This window comes from Nannobrachium achirus, assembly GCF_963921795.1.
Source record: "Nannobrachium achirus genome assembly, chromosome: 21".
Lineage (NCBI taxonomy): Eukaryota > Metazoa > Chordata > Actinopteri > Myctophiformes > Myctophidae > Nannobrachium > Nannobrachium achirus.
This window is the reverse complement of record NC_137828.1, coordinates 51883625-51903611: the sequence shown is the minus strand read 5'-3', so window position 1 is coordinate 51903611 and position 19987 is coordinate 51883625. Positions and strand designations below refer to the sequence as shown.

General features: G+C 41.5%; 1 protein-coding gene across 1 annotated transcript in view; it reads left to right on the top strand.

Annotated features, from left to right (window-relative positions):
* The window catches only part of LOC308306795 (cadherin-6-like), a gene marked incomplete at both ends in the record, with an annotated part of 56261 nt that overhangs the window by 12592 nt on the left and 23682 nt on the right, over positions 1-19987 (top strand). Inside the window, 2 exons of the mRNA XM_080751837.1 lie at positions 6721-7015; positions 12136-12255. Coding sequence (XP_080607963.1) covers positions 6721-7015; positions 12136-12255 — 415 coding nt within the window. The remainder of the gene's footprint in view (positions 1-6720; positions 7016-12135; positions 12256-19987) is intronic.

Below are 19987 nucleotides of genomic sequence, written 5' to 3'. Positions count from 1 at the left end.
GGTCAGTTTAATTGCATTCTAATTGTCACATTTTAGTACCCTCCCATCAACCATTCAGACAATTCAAATGGGGTGCAAATAGATGGCAGGCAAAGTGCATACAGACTATTGGAGGATGGCCACAATTAAAAGATAAGATTCTTGGAGAAAAAAAAAGTGTGCACAAGATGTAAAACAAAAGGCACAATGGCGAGAGACCCATAGGAGAGGAACATAATCTCTGTGACATTATAACCTTCGATACCGCACATTCGCTTGTTTACACATCAACAACCATTTGATATGCTATTTTCTCGCACAGGTTGAGGCTGCCATCTGGCTATAAAGAAGTCAGCCAGACTCTACAGGCCTGGACACAAGGCCTTCAAGGGTAACTGGCTAATTGCCTTCCCCTGTTCCGAGTGTCACAATGTGTTAATTGCAGCCAATGCTTGTCTGTGTAATATAATAATATAATCCCTGTCACACTTGAAATGTATTAATTTTACAAAGGCGGCTAACATCCCACACACAAGAAATCTCAGACGACGAGTTCAACTTTATTCCTCAGTCAACTTAAAGATGAAAAGTATGTGTGGGTAGATATCAAGTCCTTGTTATTCAAGAAAGGTACAGCCACTGAGAGAAGTTATTTCAAAACCGCAAGAAAAGATTGCTTGATTGGGTGATTCTGACATGAACATGTTGGTCTATGTAATTGTGAAATAATAATAATAATGCTTTTGCGTTAAAAAAAAAAATCATGATGACAAGCACAAATCAAAGCTGTCATTTTAGACGCCACACTTTATTCCTCTGTTGACTTAAAGATCAAAGCGTTAAGTATAGGGGTAGATATTAAGTCATCATTCAAGAAAAGCATCGCCACTGAGAGTCTGTCTATCTGACTATGTACTGCATGTAAGGGTAGATTGATTGAATACTTTATTAGTCAGAAATGTAAACAGCATGGTACAGTAAGGATAATATAAAGAAAAGTCCTGGGGAGTGGGGACTTGTTTCCATTATGGTCCTATGAAGTCATTATTCAAGAAAAGTAGGCACTGAGATCGTATTCCAAAATACAAACAAGAAAACACCACTTGAGTGGATGATTCTGACAGGAACACGGCTGTCACTCTAGTAACTGAAAAAGAAAACAAAATAAGTGCTTTCTTCTCGTACATTAATCCTTTCTCAAACCGTTAAAAAAAAGTGTTCATGATGACAACCCCAGATCAAACTGCATGTTCAGACACCGCATTCCACTGCTCACTGGTATTGGTGTGATTCGGTGTCACAGAGGACAAGAGAAGAAAAAGGCTATCGAGCTATCGATGTGCTGAAGGCTTCGTGCGTGGTGACTGGACCGAATGCACATGTGGCTTTCTTGTCTCCCTCCCACGGTGATAGTTTAATTGTATTTTCAATAAAAATTGATCAAGTGGGGTTAGTGAATGCACATAGGGCTCCCAGATTGATTTCTGGGAGAGTTTTCTTTTCTTTCTCTTTTTGCAACTGGGGCCCACCAGTAAATTCTCTTCACCAGCAAGGTCGGGTGGGAGACATGGGAGTGGAAAGAGGTTGCGATTCCCTTATCGTGGTGTTCGACACTTACAAGCTTTTCTATAGCATCCTTCAGGGATAGAGCCTGAGAAAGGCAGATCGAGAAAGAGAGAGAAAGAGAGCGGACTCCTTGGCAAGATCACTCTGTTCCGACAAAAATGAGAGTCGACACAGCATATGTCACACTGTCTATCTGACTGTTTCCTATATCAACAGCATGGTGGGAGCTCGATGTTATTAACTGAATTGTGGTTGTCGTGCAAAGCAGAGATAGGCAGCCAGATAGACAGTCATGGAGAGGGACATTGCTGCTGAGGCAATGGGAGCAAGATAATAATGTTGAAGTATGGGCTGTTTTCAGCCAACCGAGTCACTGTTTGGAAGCATGCACTGTAAAGCAGAATCACAAACACTCCAAAAAAGAAATCCTGCACAGCACTCTCTCCTGGCTCGGACGGGCAGAAACAAAACAGCAAAAGAGAATATACTGTATATATAAATAGGCCTAACTATTTTACCAATATAGAGGAGTGAGAGAGCATTGCATGTGTTAAAGGTGTCAATGCAGAAATGGTACAACTCTAGATACTATATGTTCTGCCTCGGTTGACAGAGAAAGTAACTTTTTCTAGTATTGACAAAAGCGAATAAGGTGCGGATGACAGCAAAGTTGTTCCAATTCTTTTGAATTCCCTCCTTGCTCGGTTGAACAAGAAACAAGATTTTGAAAAGAGTATGCAAGTGTAACGGGTTGAAGAAAGACCTTGTTTATTATGGTGAAATTCCTGCTAAGATATGTATCTAGTTTTGTCATGCAACGAGTGGTCACACAGCGCCCTCTACTGGTGTCTATAAATAGCCCCGGAACTGATTTCATGTCAGCAGTTGCTTGTCTCTCTGGACGTCAATAACCAGTGGAGAGGCTAACCACATATTGTGTGTGTTCTGTGATCACTCACTGCAGGTAATTTGTTGTTGCACTATTTGAATGCATTTTATTGAGTCAGAAAAGTTTATAAGTTATCTGTACAATGTTTGTTGATACTGGTCGCCATTTTACAGAACAGCGTTGCAGACTGTAATATTCCCAGCTCCTACTAGAGGGTGCTGTAGGACTAGCCTCGCAACAGCCAGAGTCTGGGAGTTCCCCATATACAATGCATTACGCGATGACATAGTTACTTACTTTGACTGACAGGTCCATTCAGTAGTCATCAGCGCATCAAAACATCGTCGGGAGAACATCAAATACGTCTTTTCCAGACAGAAATTCCAAAGGTGCAAACTGTTGTTCGTTTTTAAGTTATGAGCTGCCGTTGATTTCAGATAAAACTTCGCTTAATGCAGCTTTTATTTGCGATTTGTGAACTCGCATCGGACATGGGGTCCGCCATGTTTGTTGTCAAAATGCGAGAGCTGTAGCAGTCGCTCGACCAATCAGGAGCGGTGTGAGGCAGGTTCGCTCGAAATGCAGCCTTTTGATTGGAAATTGAGAACCAAATTCTAATAAAGAGACTCGATGGGAGGGACACCAGACCGAGAAAGGAAGCACATTGGTGATGACGTAACTCGGGATGGCTTGCGAGGCTACTGTAGGACACCTTTTTGTTTATTTTGGACAACAGTCTGTATTTTTGTATTCTCTCAATTCATTTTGTATTTCCTATTTCATTATTATATAAAAACTATAAAAGGGATGATGTTGGTTAAAAATAAGTTAAAAGCATATTGTATAAAATTCATTGTAATAGATTTCATGTTAAATACCACTATACGATCACCTGTTAAAAAGCTACTGTAAAACCATATTAAGAAACACTCTACAATTCATTTGGAAATGCATTTCATGATCATGTAAAAAGACTAAGATGTTATAATTGAGCAGTTTCCTTGTCCTCTGCTGTATGACGTCAATAACCAGTGGAGAGGCTAACCACAATGTGTGTGTGTTTGTGATCAATCACTGCAGCTACATAAAGAACACATCATCCCAGCAGTGCCTCTTGCGTGATTCTTGGTTACACAACTGTTACACAAGTATTATAAAGCAGGTGACCAAATAGTGATACAGATACTAATCCCAAGATTCTACAACCTTGCAGCATACCTTTACTTGGTTAATAGAGGGGGAGAGAGAGAGAGAGAGAGAGAGAGAGAGAGAGAGAGAGAGAGAGAGAGAGAGAGAGAGAGAGAGAGAGAGAGTAGGTTGAACAATGACACACTCTAGACACCGCTTATTTACCCCCGGCATGAATTAGTAAAGCCTTTTAATGAATGCAGGAACACACATGTGTGACGTGACCCTCAAGACCTCTACAAACCCCCTTCCCCTGAAGAGAGTGCATAGCAGTGTGTATCTGAAGACTAAAGAGTGTATTTGGCTCAGCTGTTCCACAGATTGGGCCAGCTGAGCCAAATACTCTCTTGAGATACACACCGCTAGGCCTATGCACTCTCTTCTGGGGACTGGTTATAACAGGAGAGAGAGAGAGAGAGGAAAAGAGAGGGAATAGGCTAAAGAGATAACAGTTTCAGACTCCAACTCACCTTGCAGTAGGCCAGGGTTCCCCAATTAGTTTCCCCCAAGGGCCGAATTATATCTAGGATACCAAGCTGAGGGCCACAACATTGCGGGGGCGACGGCTGCATTCCCGCTACTCCAGCGACAGTTAAGATATACTAGTGTTGTTGCTGCTCTTATACCACCGTCCACCAATATTATAATAATTATTGGTTGTGGTACTAATTATTAGAAGCAAGTTAAGAAGCAATTAACCAGTCTGCCTGAAAAGTATGCATTATAACAGCGCCATTTGACAGTGCAGAGACATAATTGCCTTCCTTTTATGCATTAACGAGGGGCCGTCAACAACTTATTAGCATCATTCTTCTTCTTTTTTGATTGGGGTTGGTGGGGGCCAGACAGAACCCCCCTTGCGGGCCGGAAAATGGCCCACGGGCCGCCTATTGGGGAACCCTGCAGTAGGCCTATACTTCTCTCCCCTTGTAACCTTTGTTTGATAGATGTCAGTTTATGTGGATATAGCTTGTTCTACGAGTTTCATTCACATGACTTCTGGCTGTACTCTACTTCGGTGCTGCTGGGATCATCATCTATAATAGTTCTTGTCCGACTTTATTTTTATTTTCGTTGAGTAACCCCAAAAGTCCTTTGAGTTCAATGGAGGAATGGTGCCCTGTTCTATTCGGTTCCTCAAGTTGTACAGAGATGTAGACCGGACGTACATGCGCATTTAGATCCCTATCTGTATGTCCCTTTTCTGATTGGACTGTATAGGAAGGAGGCGTGTCTGATAAAAGGAACATCGAATACCTAAATACTGAATCAAGCAAATTAATTCAAAAACATGTGAAAGTAAAATATCCCTTTAAAAGGTCTAGGTAATGTAGGAAGGAGCTACTGCTAGACTGATCTGCGCCTGAAAAGTAATCAATACAATGTTGAAATCAATTATAAAATGAAAAGTTAATGAAGGTATGAAGACATTGGTGTAATGTGCTGTTCTGGTTTTAGTTGACAGCCTGGCTGCTGTGATTGTCTTTTCTTTCTTGAGGCCAGTTGTTATCTAGTCAGGAGGACTATCTATATGGAGAACAAGTGGAAACTGCAGGCCTATTACCTAAAGTCTCTGAAAACTGTCAAAAACTGATAAATAAGAGGAAAAACATTTGAGATCAAAACCTGAAATGACCACTGGATGTTTGATTTTGTTTGTTACTGCCGTTTTCAGTCTGTGCTTGGTGTGTTCTTGCATCTAATGTAAGTTGCCTAGTAGATTTTCAGTTTTGCCTATATATAATACATTATTAAAGGCATCATGCATACTTTGTATTGAGCTATTTTGTGTGGAATTGTACATCTACAGGCCCATTCCCACTGGGCCAGATAACAGATAAAAGAATCTCTTTCTCCAGATAAAAAAAAATCTCTTTGTCTATTCAAGTGGATGGTAAGATACAGATAAAAAAATGATCTGTCACAGATAAAAACGATATCTGTGACAGATATATTTTTGTATCTGTATCTTACCATCCACTTGAATGGAGGAAGAGATTCTTTTATCTGGAGAAAGAGATTTTTGTATCTGTTATCTGGCCCAATGGGAATGGGCCTTTGGACCGCATTAACATTTATGTATATTATTTTGGTGTGTTTTTGATGTAACTTGATAATTCCAGATACAGTATGTGATTCACATGTAGACTTTATGTTTTGTCTTGCTTATGTTGATAGGAACCTTAAATGGAAAACAAATGGACTGATTCTTGCCAACCCGTGGAGGGTAACAATACAATAATCAGCGACAACAACCGTCAACACTTCTTTTCAGTGACTTTAAGTAGAGCCGTGTCTGTGCTGTGTGGTGGAATGGACAAAATATTTTAAAAGCAGAAGTCACCGTGGAAGTCTCCCATGATGCATTTTTTCCGTCATCATAGTACTCTGTGGTAGTAATTGAACAAAAACACCTCCTATACATTCTGCATCTATGGCTGTAAACAGAATGATGTTCATGCAACAGTAGTTCAGCAAAAATAACATTTGTGTTTATGTTGCCCTGCTGAGAGATAACCGCTCCCAGTCCCATGCTAGCGTAGGCTAGCCTTCTAATAAAAGCATCTGGAAATGCTATGGATGTGAGTTTTATTTGCAGCATTACAAAAGCTGAAGCTGCAAGAGCTCATTATCCTTCTTTTATTGACAGTTTCCTTACACATCACAGCTGTATAATGACACCAGAAATGATGATATTTTGTCAACAAACATTTCGTCACTGTCGGGCAGAATCAAACGTGTATGTTTTTTCATAAAGTAAAGCCCTGCTTCATCATACAAGGCCGTCGCACAAAAGTAGTGAAAACAGCAGTTCTACAAGCACACAACGCCTCGCGGTGCAAGTCGTTGTGTGCTTGTAGATCGGCTGTTTTCACTCGTTTAAATCATTTTTAAAATGATAAATACAAAACGAACGGTTTTGGAGATTCCACCCGACAACGACGATTTATTCACCAAAGCATGGACTAGTCAGATTTAAAAATGAATGCAAAGTACAAAGGAGATCAGCAGACCCATGGCTTTTAAATGAAATGTTTGCAGAGACTCACAACTAAAATAATGTCCACCATCTGCCCCTCTGTGTTTTCTCTTCCCAGCTTCACTCCGACTCGGACCCGGGCGACGGCAGCGTGAGGTACGTGCTCTCCGGGGAGGGCGCAGGGACTCTGTTCAGGATAGACGAGAAGTCGGGTGACCTCCACGCCACCAAGAGGCTGGACCGCGAGGAGAAGGACATGTACATCCTCCATGCTAAGGTGGTCAACCGCTTCACCAACGAGGTGCTGGAGGGCGACTCCGAGTTCGTCATCAAGATCCACGACATCAACGACAACGAGCCCAAGTTCACCCGCGACCCCTACATGGCCCGGGTCCCCGAGATGTCCGACATTGGTGCGTACCTGTGATAGCCTATGTGTTGAGGTGTCTACAAGATAGAGACCCGTTGTATAGGAATGTACATACCAGGCTTGGAATTTCGTCATTTTAGGGGCAAGGCCACTTGGTCTTTGGTGTTGTCCATTTTTTGAGGGCACAAAGGCAAAATGCCAGGGCAGGAAGGCCATCAAATAAAACAAGATTTTAGTCAATTAAAAGAATTTGTTGAATTTAAGGGTTAGGGATGATAGCCTCATCTGCAGTGAAATAGATAAATGATGGTATTTACAATCTGATCCATGCTCAGCCCTGCACCAATCAAAGTCACTGGATTGGTTTAAAGATGGGGACTCGAGGAGTTAAGATTTCAGAATCTCAACAAAAGAAACTAGTGTCTGCATGACTAGAAAGAGACACTGGTGTCTACATATTGACCAGAAAGAGACACTGGTGTCTACTGTCTACATATTGAAAAGAAAGAGACAGAGGAGAAAGTGGTACAGTCAGCTGGGGCATTAAGGCCACTGTGGCCTCAGGTCATGCCATTGGTTTTAGGGGCACAAGGCCAAACTGAGGGGCAACAGCGGCTATGGCCTTCATGGCCTCCATGAAATTCCTGCCCTGGTACATACACATTTATATTATCATAACTAGAAAGTTCCCCAGGGCCTGCAACATTTGGAAGGCAGTCATGGCCAATTGGAATGAAATCTGCAAAATATGACTGCTATCTTCATCACATGACTCCGGAGATAATATGTACTGATTTTTGGACAACGTTTTTTGGAGTAGTAGGAAAAAAAACATGAAATGGCGGAAAATCTAGTTTGGCAGAAATGCCCCGGGGCCTGTTTGAGAAGTTGGATCATGATCCAAGGAATCCAGGGGAAAACAGGATTTAGATTGTACGACCTACAGTTGAGTTATAGGCAAAAAGGTAAAGCAAGCTGTTATAGCGCCTCTATGAGGCCGATTTGAAACATTTGGGGTGGAGTTTGTACCTTGGCCTACTGGCACTGTATGTGCAAAGTTTTGTGGTAATCGGACACTGTTTGTGGAACTTTGAAAGCCAATCATTGCCAATGGGAAGGGAATCTGCAAATATTTACTTCATCATGATCACATGACCAGATATGATTTGCATGTGTTTTGTGTGTATGTGGGGGGAAGAAAAATACTTTTATTGTGCCACAATAAGGCCAATTTGGAAAAAATGCATATCCTATCTGATACATATACAGTAATATAACTATAAGTGATTAAAAATTCTAAGGTCTTTAGGTTCTTAAGTCCTTAGGTCGAACTCCCTTTGGTCCGACCACCTAAACCTAACCTTAACCCTAACCTTAACCCAGTAAAACTATGCCTAAACCTAACCCTAACCCTAACCTCAGTCGACCCAACGGGAGTTCAACCTATGGGGCAGTCACCCCGTACAGTGTGTGTGTGTGTGTGTGTGTGTGTGTGTGCGTGTGCGTGTGCGTGTGCGTGTGCGTGTGCGTGTGCGCGTGCGCGTGTGCGTGTACGTGTGTGTGTGTGTGTGTGTGTGTGTGTGCGCGCACGCACACGCCTCAGTTAGTGCGTGTGTGTGCTGGAGTGATCAGGATTACAGGGTTTATAGTTTAAAACAGGATAGAGACATTGCCAAATGCCAGTCTTACCGGATCAATGGGAGTTTATCAATCATAATAATGGAGCCGACTGAACGCGAGGATTAATTAAATGGCAATCATTAGGACAAATAAACAAAGTAAACCCGTCTCTGTGACGGTTACAGCTGTGTGGGAGCAGATCATCTTTTAAATAGAGTATCTTATTTAAACAGTGTTTGATTTAATTACTGGCATTGTCAGCTCTGTCATCAGTGTGAATAAATAGTGCACTCACTCTCACTCTCAATTTCTCAGACATTACCGTGTGTTGATTTTGCATTATCGTTTGTTCTTGTCACTGTGCGCTAAATTAAACTTTAATTATGGAGCTCTCGGCCTGGCGTTCTCAGCCAGCGAGTGCAGACTGTGCTCTGGAGCATAGATAAATGGTAAATAATACAAAGAGATCCTAATCAATACTTGTACAAATACAGGCTGCTCATGCTCAGCCAGCGCTGCTGCTGCTGTTGTTCTCTGGGACTGAGGGGCCATCGGTCTACATGCCCCAGCATGTCACAAAGGTGTCACTCAGAGACACAGAGAGAGAGAGAGAGAGAGAGAGAGAGAGAGAGAGAGAGAGAGAGAGAGAGAGAGAGAGATGCTGCCACTCAGTGGTGTACAGTAACTAAGTACAGTACATACATTTACTTTAAGGACTCTACTACATTTTAAGGTGTTTGTACTTTACTTGAGTTTTTCCAATTTCCAATACTTTTACTGCATCTCGGATCCAAATGTTACACTTTTACTCCACTACATTTATTTGAAAACTTTAGTTACAAGTTACTTTGCAGATATAAATTGTAATATTATAAAACATACATAAGGCAATTCGAATATAACCGATCTACAAGATCACAACACGTCGCGATGTGTTGTGAGCTTGTAGATCTGCTATTTTCAACACTTTTGTACTTTTACTCAAGTACATTTTGAATTCTGGACTTTTACTTGTAACAGAGTATTTCTACTGTGCAGTTTTGATACTTTTAGTTTTGATATGTGAGTACTTTTTCTACCACTGCACAAGGGTGTCAAGGGAGAGAGAGAGAGAGAGAGAGAGAGAGAGAGAGAGAGAGAGAGAGAGGCAGCATTAGTAAAGGTGCCCATGGCAACAACTAAGGTGTGATGTCACCGCTTGGCAGCGCATGTGTTCATGAGTTACTGCGTCCAGACACTCTACTGGCCCTTTAAATGGAGATGAATTGGACTTTCAGCACAGACAGAATTAGGCCATCCATAATCTACTTTATATTAGGATTTTTGTAAAGGCTAAAAGACTCAACTTTCATCGTTTGCCAAGTACGATGAATGCACAAGAGCTGATATTGGTGAACTTATGGAGGGATATACAGAGTTGATCAGGGCTTAACAATATTGGAAAGTAGTGACATTGCAATATTTATGTGTATTGCAATATATAAAAAATCGTATAAAAATAAAACAGAGGTCACATAATTTCACCAAATTATATAAATCTTTTAACTTCACCAGCTCCATTTGCAAATACCCACTCAGCCAGCAGTGATAAGGGTGATTATAGGGGTAATCCATGCTCCGGTTGTGTCAGCATCACCCGGTGTAGTTAATACTAATCCCACAATCTAAAGTCCATGATCAACACGATAGTAATATAATGCACCATGCTTACTGTAAAACGGGGCTCATCTTTGAAGGGGTGAAAGGGGAAGGTGGTGTCAGGGATTCATCAGATTACAGGAGGCTTCAAATCCCTGCCTCCCATTTAAAATATTACATTACACGTATAAAGCTGCAATAACCACTCGTGTGAATTAACATGGGCCAAAATAGGTAGCTTAACGCTTGCCTTACTTTGCCTCATACGACTGTCACACATGCATGTACTGTACAGTACAGTACATGCCATTGTTAATGATTGAAACAATATTTGCACCTGACATCGCAGATTTGCAGACAGGCTATCCAGGGTGACACAGATACAGAAAGATATAGTACATCCAGACTGTATAACATACAGTAACGTTAAAGCTGTTTGTGTGAACCATGGTCCTCTTTTGAAAACTGAGCAGTTATTTTCAGGGCATTTTGCTCCCAATAATAAGAGCAGTAATAATAATAATAATTGTCACTGGGCAGCCATGCCATCGGCCAGTCTTATCACAATAATAGCTAGAGCTGCACTCTGTCAAGGTGCCAACTTGCTTTTTGTGCACAAGTAGGCCATACATGGCCTACTTGTGCACAAGACGCAATGCCAGTGGACGCAATGCCAATGCACGCCATGAGGTGCGCTCATGTGATGCCAGTGACATCACCACTGGCATCACCAGGAATGCTCTCTCATGCCCTCATTGGCTGTTAATGATGACGTTGGAAGAAATGCTGGTCCCTGATTGGGCCCCTAACTGACACAGACACAGACACCGACATACATACACCGACATACATACAGACATACGCAGCCGAACGCAGAACTTGCGCGCTCTGCTCTAACAAAAACAAAATCATGATTATTCATGTTTTGATTGTCAGAAACATTTTATTTTCTCTTTTCTTCAACAGCGTAAAGGCAGCAATGAGATCTGATAGGCTTTTTCTTTTGTTGTTGTTTTCTCTCAGGAAGCTGCTATGTAAAAAAAAAAAAAAAAAAGCCTTTTGGGAGTTGAATCCCTATAAGGTATCAGTGATCAAAATGAGAAGAATTCTCACCAGAACTGTCACACAGTACTACAAATCAGACAGATATATTCTCTCTCTCTTTAGTAAGAAAGAAACTGCAGTATTTCGCCCCTGCGGGATCTCACTTTGACATCAAATTAGCAAAAGTTTCATAGGGTCATTATCCCCATTGTATTGCACAATTCTATATTTATACCACTCTGCCATTAAATATTTCTAGTCAATTAATTTCCTTACATATGTAATGAGGCAACGATTGGCCCCGCAAGGCACCATTTGGGAGGTAGTACTTGGCTACCCACACTTTTTGCTCTCTGCTGAAATAGATGCCTCAGCCCGTTCCTTTGGAACGAGGCAATGGTTCACAGCCGTTCACCCGTGATCAGATATAAGCCCTCCAGATCTACAAATGCACTAATAGGTTTCTTGGGGCTTGCAAAGTAGTAGCAGCATTTCAGCGCCAGCTCCAGTGTTTAGTGAGAGAAGGTGGGAGATATACTTAGAGAAATACATTAGGACTCATCGATTACCTGCACAAATCTATCAACTATGAGGCTAAGTGCCCTGATGCCGGCAGATATCACCTTAGGTAATGTGACGTGACAAGAAATTATTGATCAGCTTTTTTTTTTTTTTATCCTACTTATTTGTTTAGCTTTTAAAGCATGAGCGAGCATGAATACAAGGTGATCTGACACCCCATCAGAAGGTGCACCAACCTAACCAATTATCTCCAGCTGGTAGTTTTCACCAAAGAGCTGATCTAATCTGGCACCTTGTCTTCTCTCGTCTTCTCTGTCCTCTCGCCACTCTCTCTGCCAGGCACCTCTGTTATTCAAGTGACGGCCACAGACGCAGATGACTCCACGTACGGGAACAGTGCCAGGGTGGTCTACAGCATCTTGGAAGGCCAGCCTTACTTCTCTGTGGATCCCGACACAGGTCAGTCAGTGTCCAACGTGTCTCTTCAGTCACACAGGGTTCCCACGGTCATTAGAAAAATATTTTTCCAGTACTGGAAAAGTTTTGGAATTGATCAAGGGTCCTGGAAAGTCCTGGAAAAAATAGCTATGCATTGTCTTTGGTTATTGATTTTGTTAATACCTCTAAAATGACAAATTAAACATGGGCCAAATTGTCAAATATTAGAGGCAGACATTTTGAAAATAGCCGATCTACATGCTCACAACGCCTCGCAACGCAAGGCGTTGTGAGCATGTAGATCTTCTATTTTCACAATAGAACCGTGTTATACAAAATTCCTCAACTCTTAGTGCTTGTCAGGGTGCCGGGTCCCCAGTTAAAACAAGATTTTTTCGGGGGTCACAGCCTGAAAAGGTTGAGAACCACTGGCATACACTACCTGTCTTTGGGCATTGCGCATATTAGGAGCGACCTGTTATTGAGCTGAATTATTGTTATATAGTCCTGGAAATTGGGTTAAATATTATGGAAAAGTTTTGGAAAGGTTTGGGAAATGAATTGGTAAAAATGTGTGGGAACCCTGGTCACAATGTGACTGTGCATGACAAAAAATGTTCGATGTCACTGTTGACAGTGTTTGAACTTGCAAGTAAGGGCCGAAAGCAACAATCCTGTATCCTAACTCAGTGTAATCTGGACCAGGGCCCACTTTAAAATATTGTTTGCGTTTGCGGACCACAGCCACACCCATCTGGCCTGAAGTGGTCAGGCCAGTGGTCTTTCGAGAGCATGTATATTTTTATGATTTCTTTGATGAAGACCTAAGAGGTTGGAACGCCATTAAATAAAAAGTATGTTTTTGGAGCTTGAAAAAAGTGCGCAGATGTTTTATCTCTTCAATGATTCTCGCCTTGATGCCTTGATGTCCAGCACCTACCATGATACCATGCTAATCTTCTCTGTATTGTTCCAATTTTAGCCCAAAGACAGGGCATTTTGGTATTGCATCTGAAATAGCTTGGTATTGAAACAGACAGAACATGAAATTTCAATATCTGAGTGGTTGTTTAGGCTAAAACCTGTATAAAACCATATTATGGGCCAATAGTATATATGTCACGGTTTGTTAGAGAAACAGGACGGTCGAGAAACGTAGCACTCGTCGTGCAGCACGGGGCGGAACGGAGCCGCTCGATTGTCCACGACATTGCAAGCGGCGCGCAGGCCAGCGGACCTTGGTCCTGCTCTTCGCCCCCGAGCACCGTAGGTGCGAGTGGCCGCGAAGAGCGGGCCAGGGCCGCGCGGCCGGCGGAGCGCCGCGCGAGTTACGAAGCCGTGGTGAATGCAATCGTTATATTTATGCCCAGGCCGTAAGGCCTGGGCAAGCCCACGATAAACGCCCTGTCCAAGTGACTACAATGGAGCTAATGGCTAGGCTAGGCTAGGCTAGGCTAGTAAATAAAGAAAGAGTCGCAAACGAGTGACGTCAGCGCCTTCACTAGTGAATGGCTGTCGCATTATAACTCTATGGGCTGTCGTCGCCACCTGGTGGTGATTGGTGTGTGGTGAACGACAAAACAAGCGCTCTTACATAGAACGTCCTGAGTTACCCAAACATCCGGTAACACATATATATATATATATATATATATATATATATATATATATAGTGGCGTTTTGCCAGTTATTTGGGGGTCCCCCTTGCAAAATCTTCACTGCCCAACGGTGGACTCATGGGAATCACTGCTGTAGAAGCACATCAGTGAATCTTGTCTCCTATAACTCCTAAATTGGGGTTGGTTGTCAGGACTGTGGCACTCGAGGGCGGTCTCGGTCTAATTCTCATTTAATCAGTAACAGTAGTAAGCTCAAGCTGTACGGCACTTCTTTCCCATTATACCAAATTCAGAGCTTTTCCAAAGTCAGTAAAATATGTGACCAGCCATGGCAGACACCAAACTATCCCAGGCATTCATTGTTTTACAAGAGAGCAGAAAACCATCACAGAACGAAGCGTTTCAATATTATTCCCTTCCCTTAGTTTGTCTTGTTAAGTCCAAAGAAAATGTATTAACCCACGGAATCATGTTGAAATGAGAAAAGTGACAGTTTTCTTCCCCTAATCTGAATGAGTGATGCAGGAAGCAGGCTGCTGGCAGCTCTCCGAGTTTAGCATTGGGGAATTTAAGGAGCCCGTTTCTATTACCGCGACGTGAGGCGGGACTGCGGCTGCTATGACGCAATCGCCGTTGCAGTCCAAATTGTTAAGCACACAGCCGTCGGGGTCCCACCCCTTTCGCTGAACTCTTTGGTTCCCATGGCGACGCGACCACACAGCAGGCGTTGTAGACACTACGTGGAAAATTCTTGCTTAGAGTAGTCAAAGTATTCCACAAGTGCTGTACTGGGTGTCCGCCGAGTGCAACCTCGCCTCAGAAAACAAGGAAGTGTTGCAGATGTTACTGCATCGTCTAGCTTCAAACATTCTTGAGCGCAATGTTTAGTTGTTAATGACACTGTTAGTTTGTTTATGTGACGTCATGTTGGATACGACATAAAATTCACGCAGTGCAGCAGGTGCTCTGAACGTTTGATTAGGCATCGGTCTGTTATAGAGTTTTGGTCATTAACCAGAAATAACACACCGCTGATTTCAGCGATTGACCAATCAGAATGAAGCATTCAACCAAGCCATGTGATAAATTATATTAGATACATGCCATCAACACATACAAATAGCTATATTTTCTTGAGCAAGCAGCATTCGAATGTGATGGAATCCAGGATGCTTTTGACCAGAGATTAGTGAATGAATAGATGGAGAGAAGAAGAGTATTATTTTCTCTTTCAATGTGAGATTTTCTGTTTGCAGGTTTTAAATTCACATTGATTATATAATGGGTAGTTATGTCAATCCAAACAAGTGATATACCTCATGTTGTAGCTATGATTTTCCACTTTCAGATTAAACATAAAAAAAGAAAATGCTAAAATGTTGAACAATCCCCTCTTTTGTCACACATAATCACAGTATTTCAGATCAAAGGATCATCTTCTGTAAGTAATGTGTATCAATTTGTCAATTTGTATTTTTGCCTAACATCATGTTCCTTTTGAAAAACGGAAGGATTTGGTCATGGACAAGATTCAGATTCAAATAATTTTGGTCTCGGTCTCGACTGTCTAAATGTTTCCCAGCCTCACAAGAATTGGGGCTGGAATTGAGGCTAAAACTAAGGTGCCTAGTCGGAATTATACTAGGCCTACCACATCAAATAAAATACAACCTCCATAACCATACCTCCTCCTCCTCCTCCTCTTTATTTAGAGAACCACATAGACTGGGTAGGATGCACAGACCGTACATAAAAGGCCATAAAAATAAAATACAATGAAAGTCAGTGGTGGGTTGTTCCTTCTCATTAAGCCTGCATTTCTCACCACTGGAGCAAGCTGTACCGATTAGGCTGTCAAACTTGTGAACCCATCAGTGCCAATTAACATTTACCACCCTCAAACTGGTGTCCATAGTCTGCTTTTTATTTACTTCAGACTGTCTACTGTCGTCTCGCTCCATTTGTCTTGCACACAGCACTGTTTACCTTGTTGAAAGAACAAGGTGAAAACTTTGAAATTAAAAACTTTTTTCATGGTGTGGAGGCACTGAAGCTTTCTACAACTGCAGCGTGTGTATTTGCGGGTGTGTGCGTGCGTGCATAATGTAGAACAATTATAGAAATGGACTTATGCTAAATTAACTTTGTGCAGGAAGTTCTTAAGTCACACCTTTCTTGACTTGTCAAATATCATATCTGGAAAATAACTATTAACTTCTAGAATGGTACAGTAGTCTCCCCAATATGTCAGCCCATCTCTGGGCTGTTAACACTTGCCTGTCTCATTGTAACCTCAACAATCACATTTCCATCCATCCACCTGAAGCTCAATTTTGTTCTGTTTTGCCTGACAGATTCTAGGATGATATTTATTTAGCAGATTTCTTACGTAACTCGACTATTATATTATGCGACTGCGTAGCGGCCCGGGATTATGGATTGTTTCTCTTGGCCCATATTTTGACCAATAGGTGTCACAACATGATTCTAGCTGGAAAAACAAAACCTTTTTTATTTTTTTATTTTATTTTTTACATATTGACCCCACCGAGAATAGTTAGGCTATATCAGTATGCCCATATATAGACCTAGACGCGAGGGCTGCACAGCGGCCCAAACTTCCAGATAGCATAATTGGAGGAAAATTGGAAGTTACTTCCAATATGGCTGCTGTGAATAGAGCCTATAGAACCTGTAAACTTGACTTAAAAGGCAACATTTCTGGTCAGCAAGCAAAACAGACACAGCAAGCAAACTAAAATGACACCCTCATAATATCAGGCCTTGGACATTTGGAATGTTTCCAAGACAAAATGCCACCAGATCAGGACTGTTCACAGTGGCCGCGTAGAGCTCTGAGACAGTCCCATGCAATGGTGGTCTTTTTAACCATACAGGCCATTACTCTGTAAACACATTGAATCATTTATACTGTAGGACTAAAAAGACCCAGAGAATTCTAAAGAAACTGACTTAAGACTTGAGAATCGTGTACTTATTTTCTAGTTTTTTTTTTTTTTTTTTTTTTTATATACTGAAAGTGTCACCTGTATGCTCATCCTCTATAGAACACTGATTCCAAACAGTGGGTCGCGGACACATTTTCATGGGTCCCTTCATTTTTTATTTATTTTTTGTTTCCTACATTTAGTTTTTAATTATTATTATTTTAAAACATGTTAAAAATACATTGCCTAAAAAGCAAAAATGTTCAGGATTAAAAATGATGAATAAAACATTTTTCTAAGTAATTTCATCAATAAATAAAAGAAAACTCTATGAAATCCCATAAATTAAATACAAGTAGGTCAGGAGTGGCTTATTGTCGATATAGAGAAACTATTCGAGCTACAAGCTCACAACGTTTGTACAGTACGTTCTTTCGCAAAGTAAAGCCCTGCTTCATCATACAAGGCCATTGCACAAAAGTAGTGAAAACAGCAGACCTACAGTGCGAGGCGTTGTGTGCTTGTAGATCAGCTGTTTTCACTAGTTTAAATCATTTTTTAAATGATAAATGCAAAACGAACGGTTTTGGACATACAAAGTTTTCACCCGACAACGACGATACTGTACTGTACTGTATGTCTGTGTGTCTGTCTGTCAGTCTGAGAGATGAGAGATTTTCAGAACACGGTGAAATTCACCAGCCAGCTCCCGCCCCTGTAAAACCCTATCCTGTTTGTTCGTTTTCAATCCTTAATAGGTGCTTTGGAACACATCCTGCTTGTTCTGGCTTTTTTTTTTCCATTTGCAGATTAGCGAAAAGGATTAGCGGTAATATTGTTTATGCCAGACGCATTCTGTAAGCTGACATCCCATCTCGCACAGAGGCATCCCTGGACATTACATTATAACGTTGTTGTCGGGTGGAAACCTTGTATGTCCAAAACCGTTTGTTTTGTATTTATCATTTTTTAAATGATTTAAAATAGTGAAAATAGCTGATCTTCATCACGAGGGGTTGTGTGCTTGCAGATCTGCTATTTTCGCCAGTTCTGTGCAACAGTCTTGTACGATGAAGCAGGGCTTTACTTTACAAAAAAACATACCCATTTGAAACTTGGAGATACAAGGTTTCTGCCGGACAGTGACGATAAGCAGGCTTTGTCTCTATCTATACTGTGTTTGTGTTTGTGTGTGTGTGTGTGTGTGTGTGTGTGTGTGTGTGTGTGTGTGTGTGTGTGTGTGTGTGTGTGTGTGTGTGTGTGTGTGTGTGTGTGTGTGTGTGTGTGTGTGCGTGCCCGCGCGTGTGTCTTGCAGTCAGTAAGCAACAATAGAAAACAACCTCTAGAGTGAGAGTGATGAGCAAGATACGTTGGTAGAGGGTTGATGGAAAGCTAGGTAGAAAGATTGGCAGATAGAGAGAAAGAGAGAGAGAAAGTGAGAAAGGAGAGACTGATGCCGTGCCTCTGTGTATTGTTGGGTTTGTCTTCCTTCACTGAAATTGCACATTGGGAAAGAGAAAGAAAAACGGTGCAATCTACCCATGTTTTGTTCCTGCCAGCGGGCTGCCACAATGATTGTCTCCTATTTCTCTTGTTAATAAACTAGAGGTTCGCGGCCGGTTCGGGCCGCTCACATCTAGAGTCCACGCCCGTTTTTTTTTTTTTTTTAAATTAAAAAAAAAAAGTAAAAAAAAAAATATTTGAAAAAAAAAACAAGTTTTGGCCTAATTGTGTTATTATTGTTACTGTAATAGGCCTGCCAATGTTGTATTTTCATTATTTCAATGTTTTCATTTTAGCAACACACACACACACACACACACACACACACACACACACACACACACACACACACACACACACACACACACACACACACACACAGAACAACTGAAGCACAACTCCAACAAACATCGATTGATTGATTATTTTATTTGACAAAAATGGAGAACAGTACAAGTATAGTCAATACAATTGAAAAGTAGTACAGTACAAGTAGGCCTACAGTTAAACACCATGCCTAAAAGGAACATCCCAAATTAGACTTTTTACAGTGTTTTTTATGTTGGAAGCCCTCTGTATTTAATTCATGGACATAATAAATAGCAAGCAAAGAAACATACAATAATATCGCAGTTATAAAACACTACGTACAGCAGTGATATTCAACTGGCGGACCGTGGGCCAAATTCGGCCCTAGCAGAGCTTTCTTGTGGCCCCTGGAGAACATTACCTATTCCAATGTAAAAATATTAGGGCTGGGATGCGATTAAAATTTTTAATCTAATTAATTACAGGCTCTGTGATTGATTAATCGCAATTAATCGCATTTTAATCGCACATCAATATTTGACCTGAGAAGCATTTTTTTCAAGTAAAACACATTTTGTTGTACGAGTGAATCAACGAGTGAGTTTTTTAAATCTAAATTTCGCATCCACTGGGCCAAGCAAAGCACTCTGATCAGCTACTTCTCCCTTTGCGTTTGTTGTCTCTTCTTGGTTGGTGATCGGTATGCCCGAAACTGAAGGTTCTGTGGTGCAAAAACTAAGTGCGATTAAAATGCGTTAATATTTTTAATCGCGTTAATTTTCTGTAATTAATTAATCGCAATTAATCAGTTAAAGTCCCAGCCTTAAAAAATATATATATATTTAACAAATTATTATTGGATGGTTGGTTGTACAGGATGACCATTTTGAATGTTCACTCCCTCTGCCAACCTGGGGAGACAACGGACTGTCCTCATGCTTCCTTCTATGCATGACAGGGGGGAGTTTCCCCGGTTGGACGTAGCGTGTGGAAGGAATACGTTATTCCAACCAGTTCCTTTCCCCTCCATCAGGCGCCACGGCTGGACAGGGGGAGGCAGTATAGTGACCAGGATTACTGCATGTTTTTTAAAGGCCCTTTTGCCAACCCCACCTAGGGTTTGGGCACTGATGACGTGGAGGAGAGAACACACCGCCATTGCCCACAGTGTCCCAGGCGGGTGAGGCAACAGCACTACCGACTGCGCCACTGTGCTCCCTAATTCTCCTTGATTTTGTATCTTCCATCTTCTCCATCATCATTCAGTTCAATCACAAGATGTGTTTGAAGTCAATGATGACAAAGAAGATGGACTGGAAAGAAATAATTCACCATGATTGTGTCCAATCAAGGTGAATTATTTCTTACTAGAAG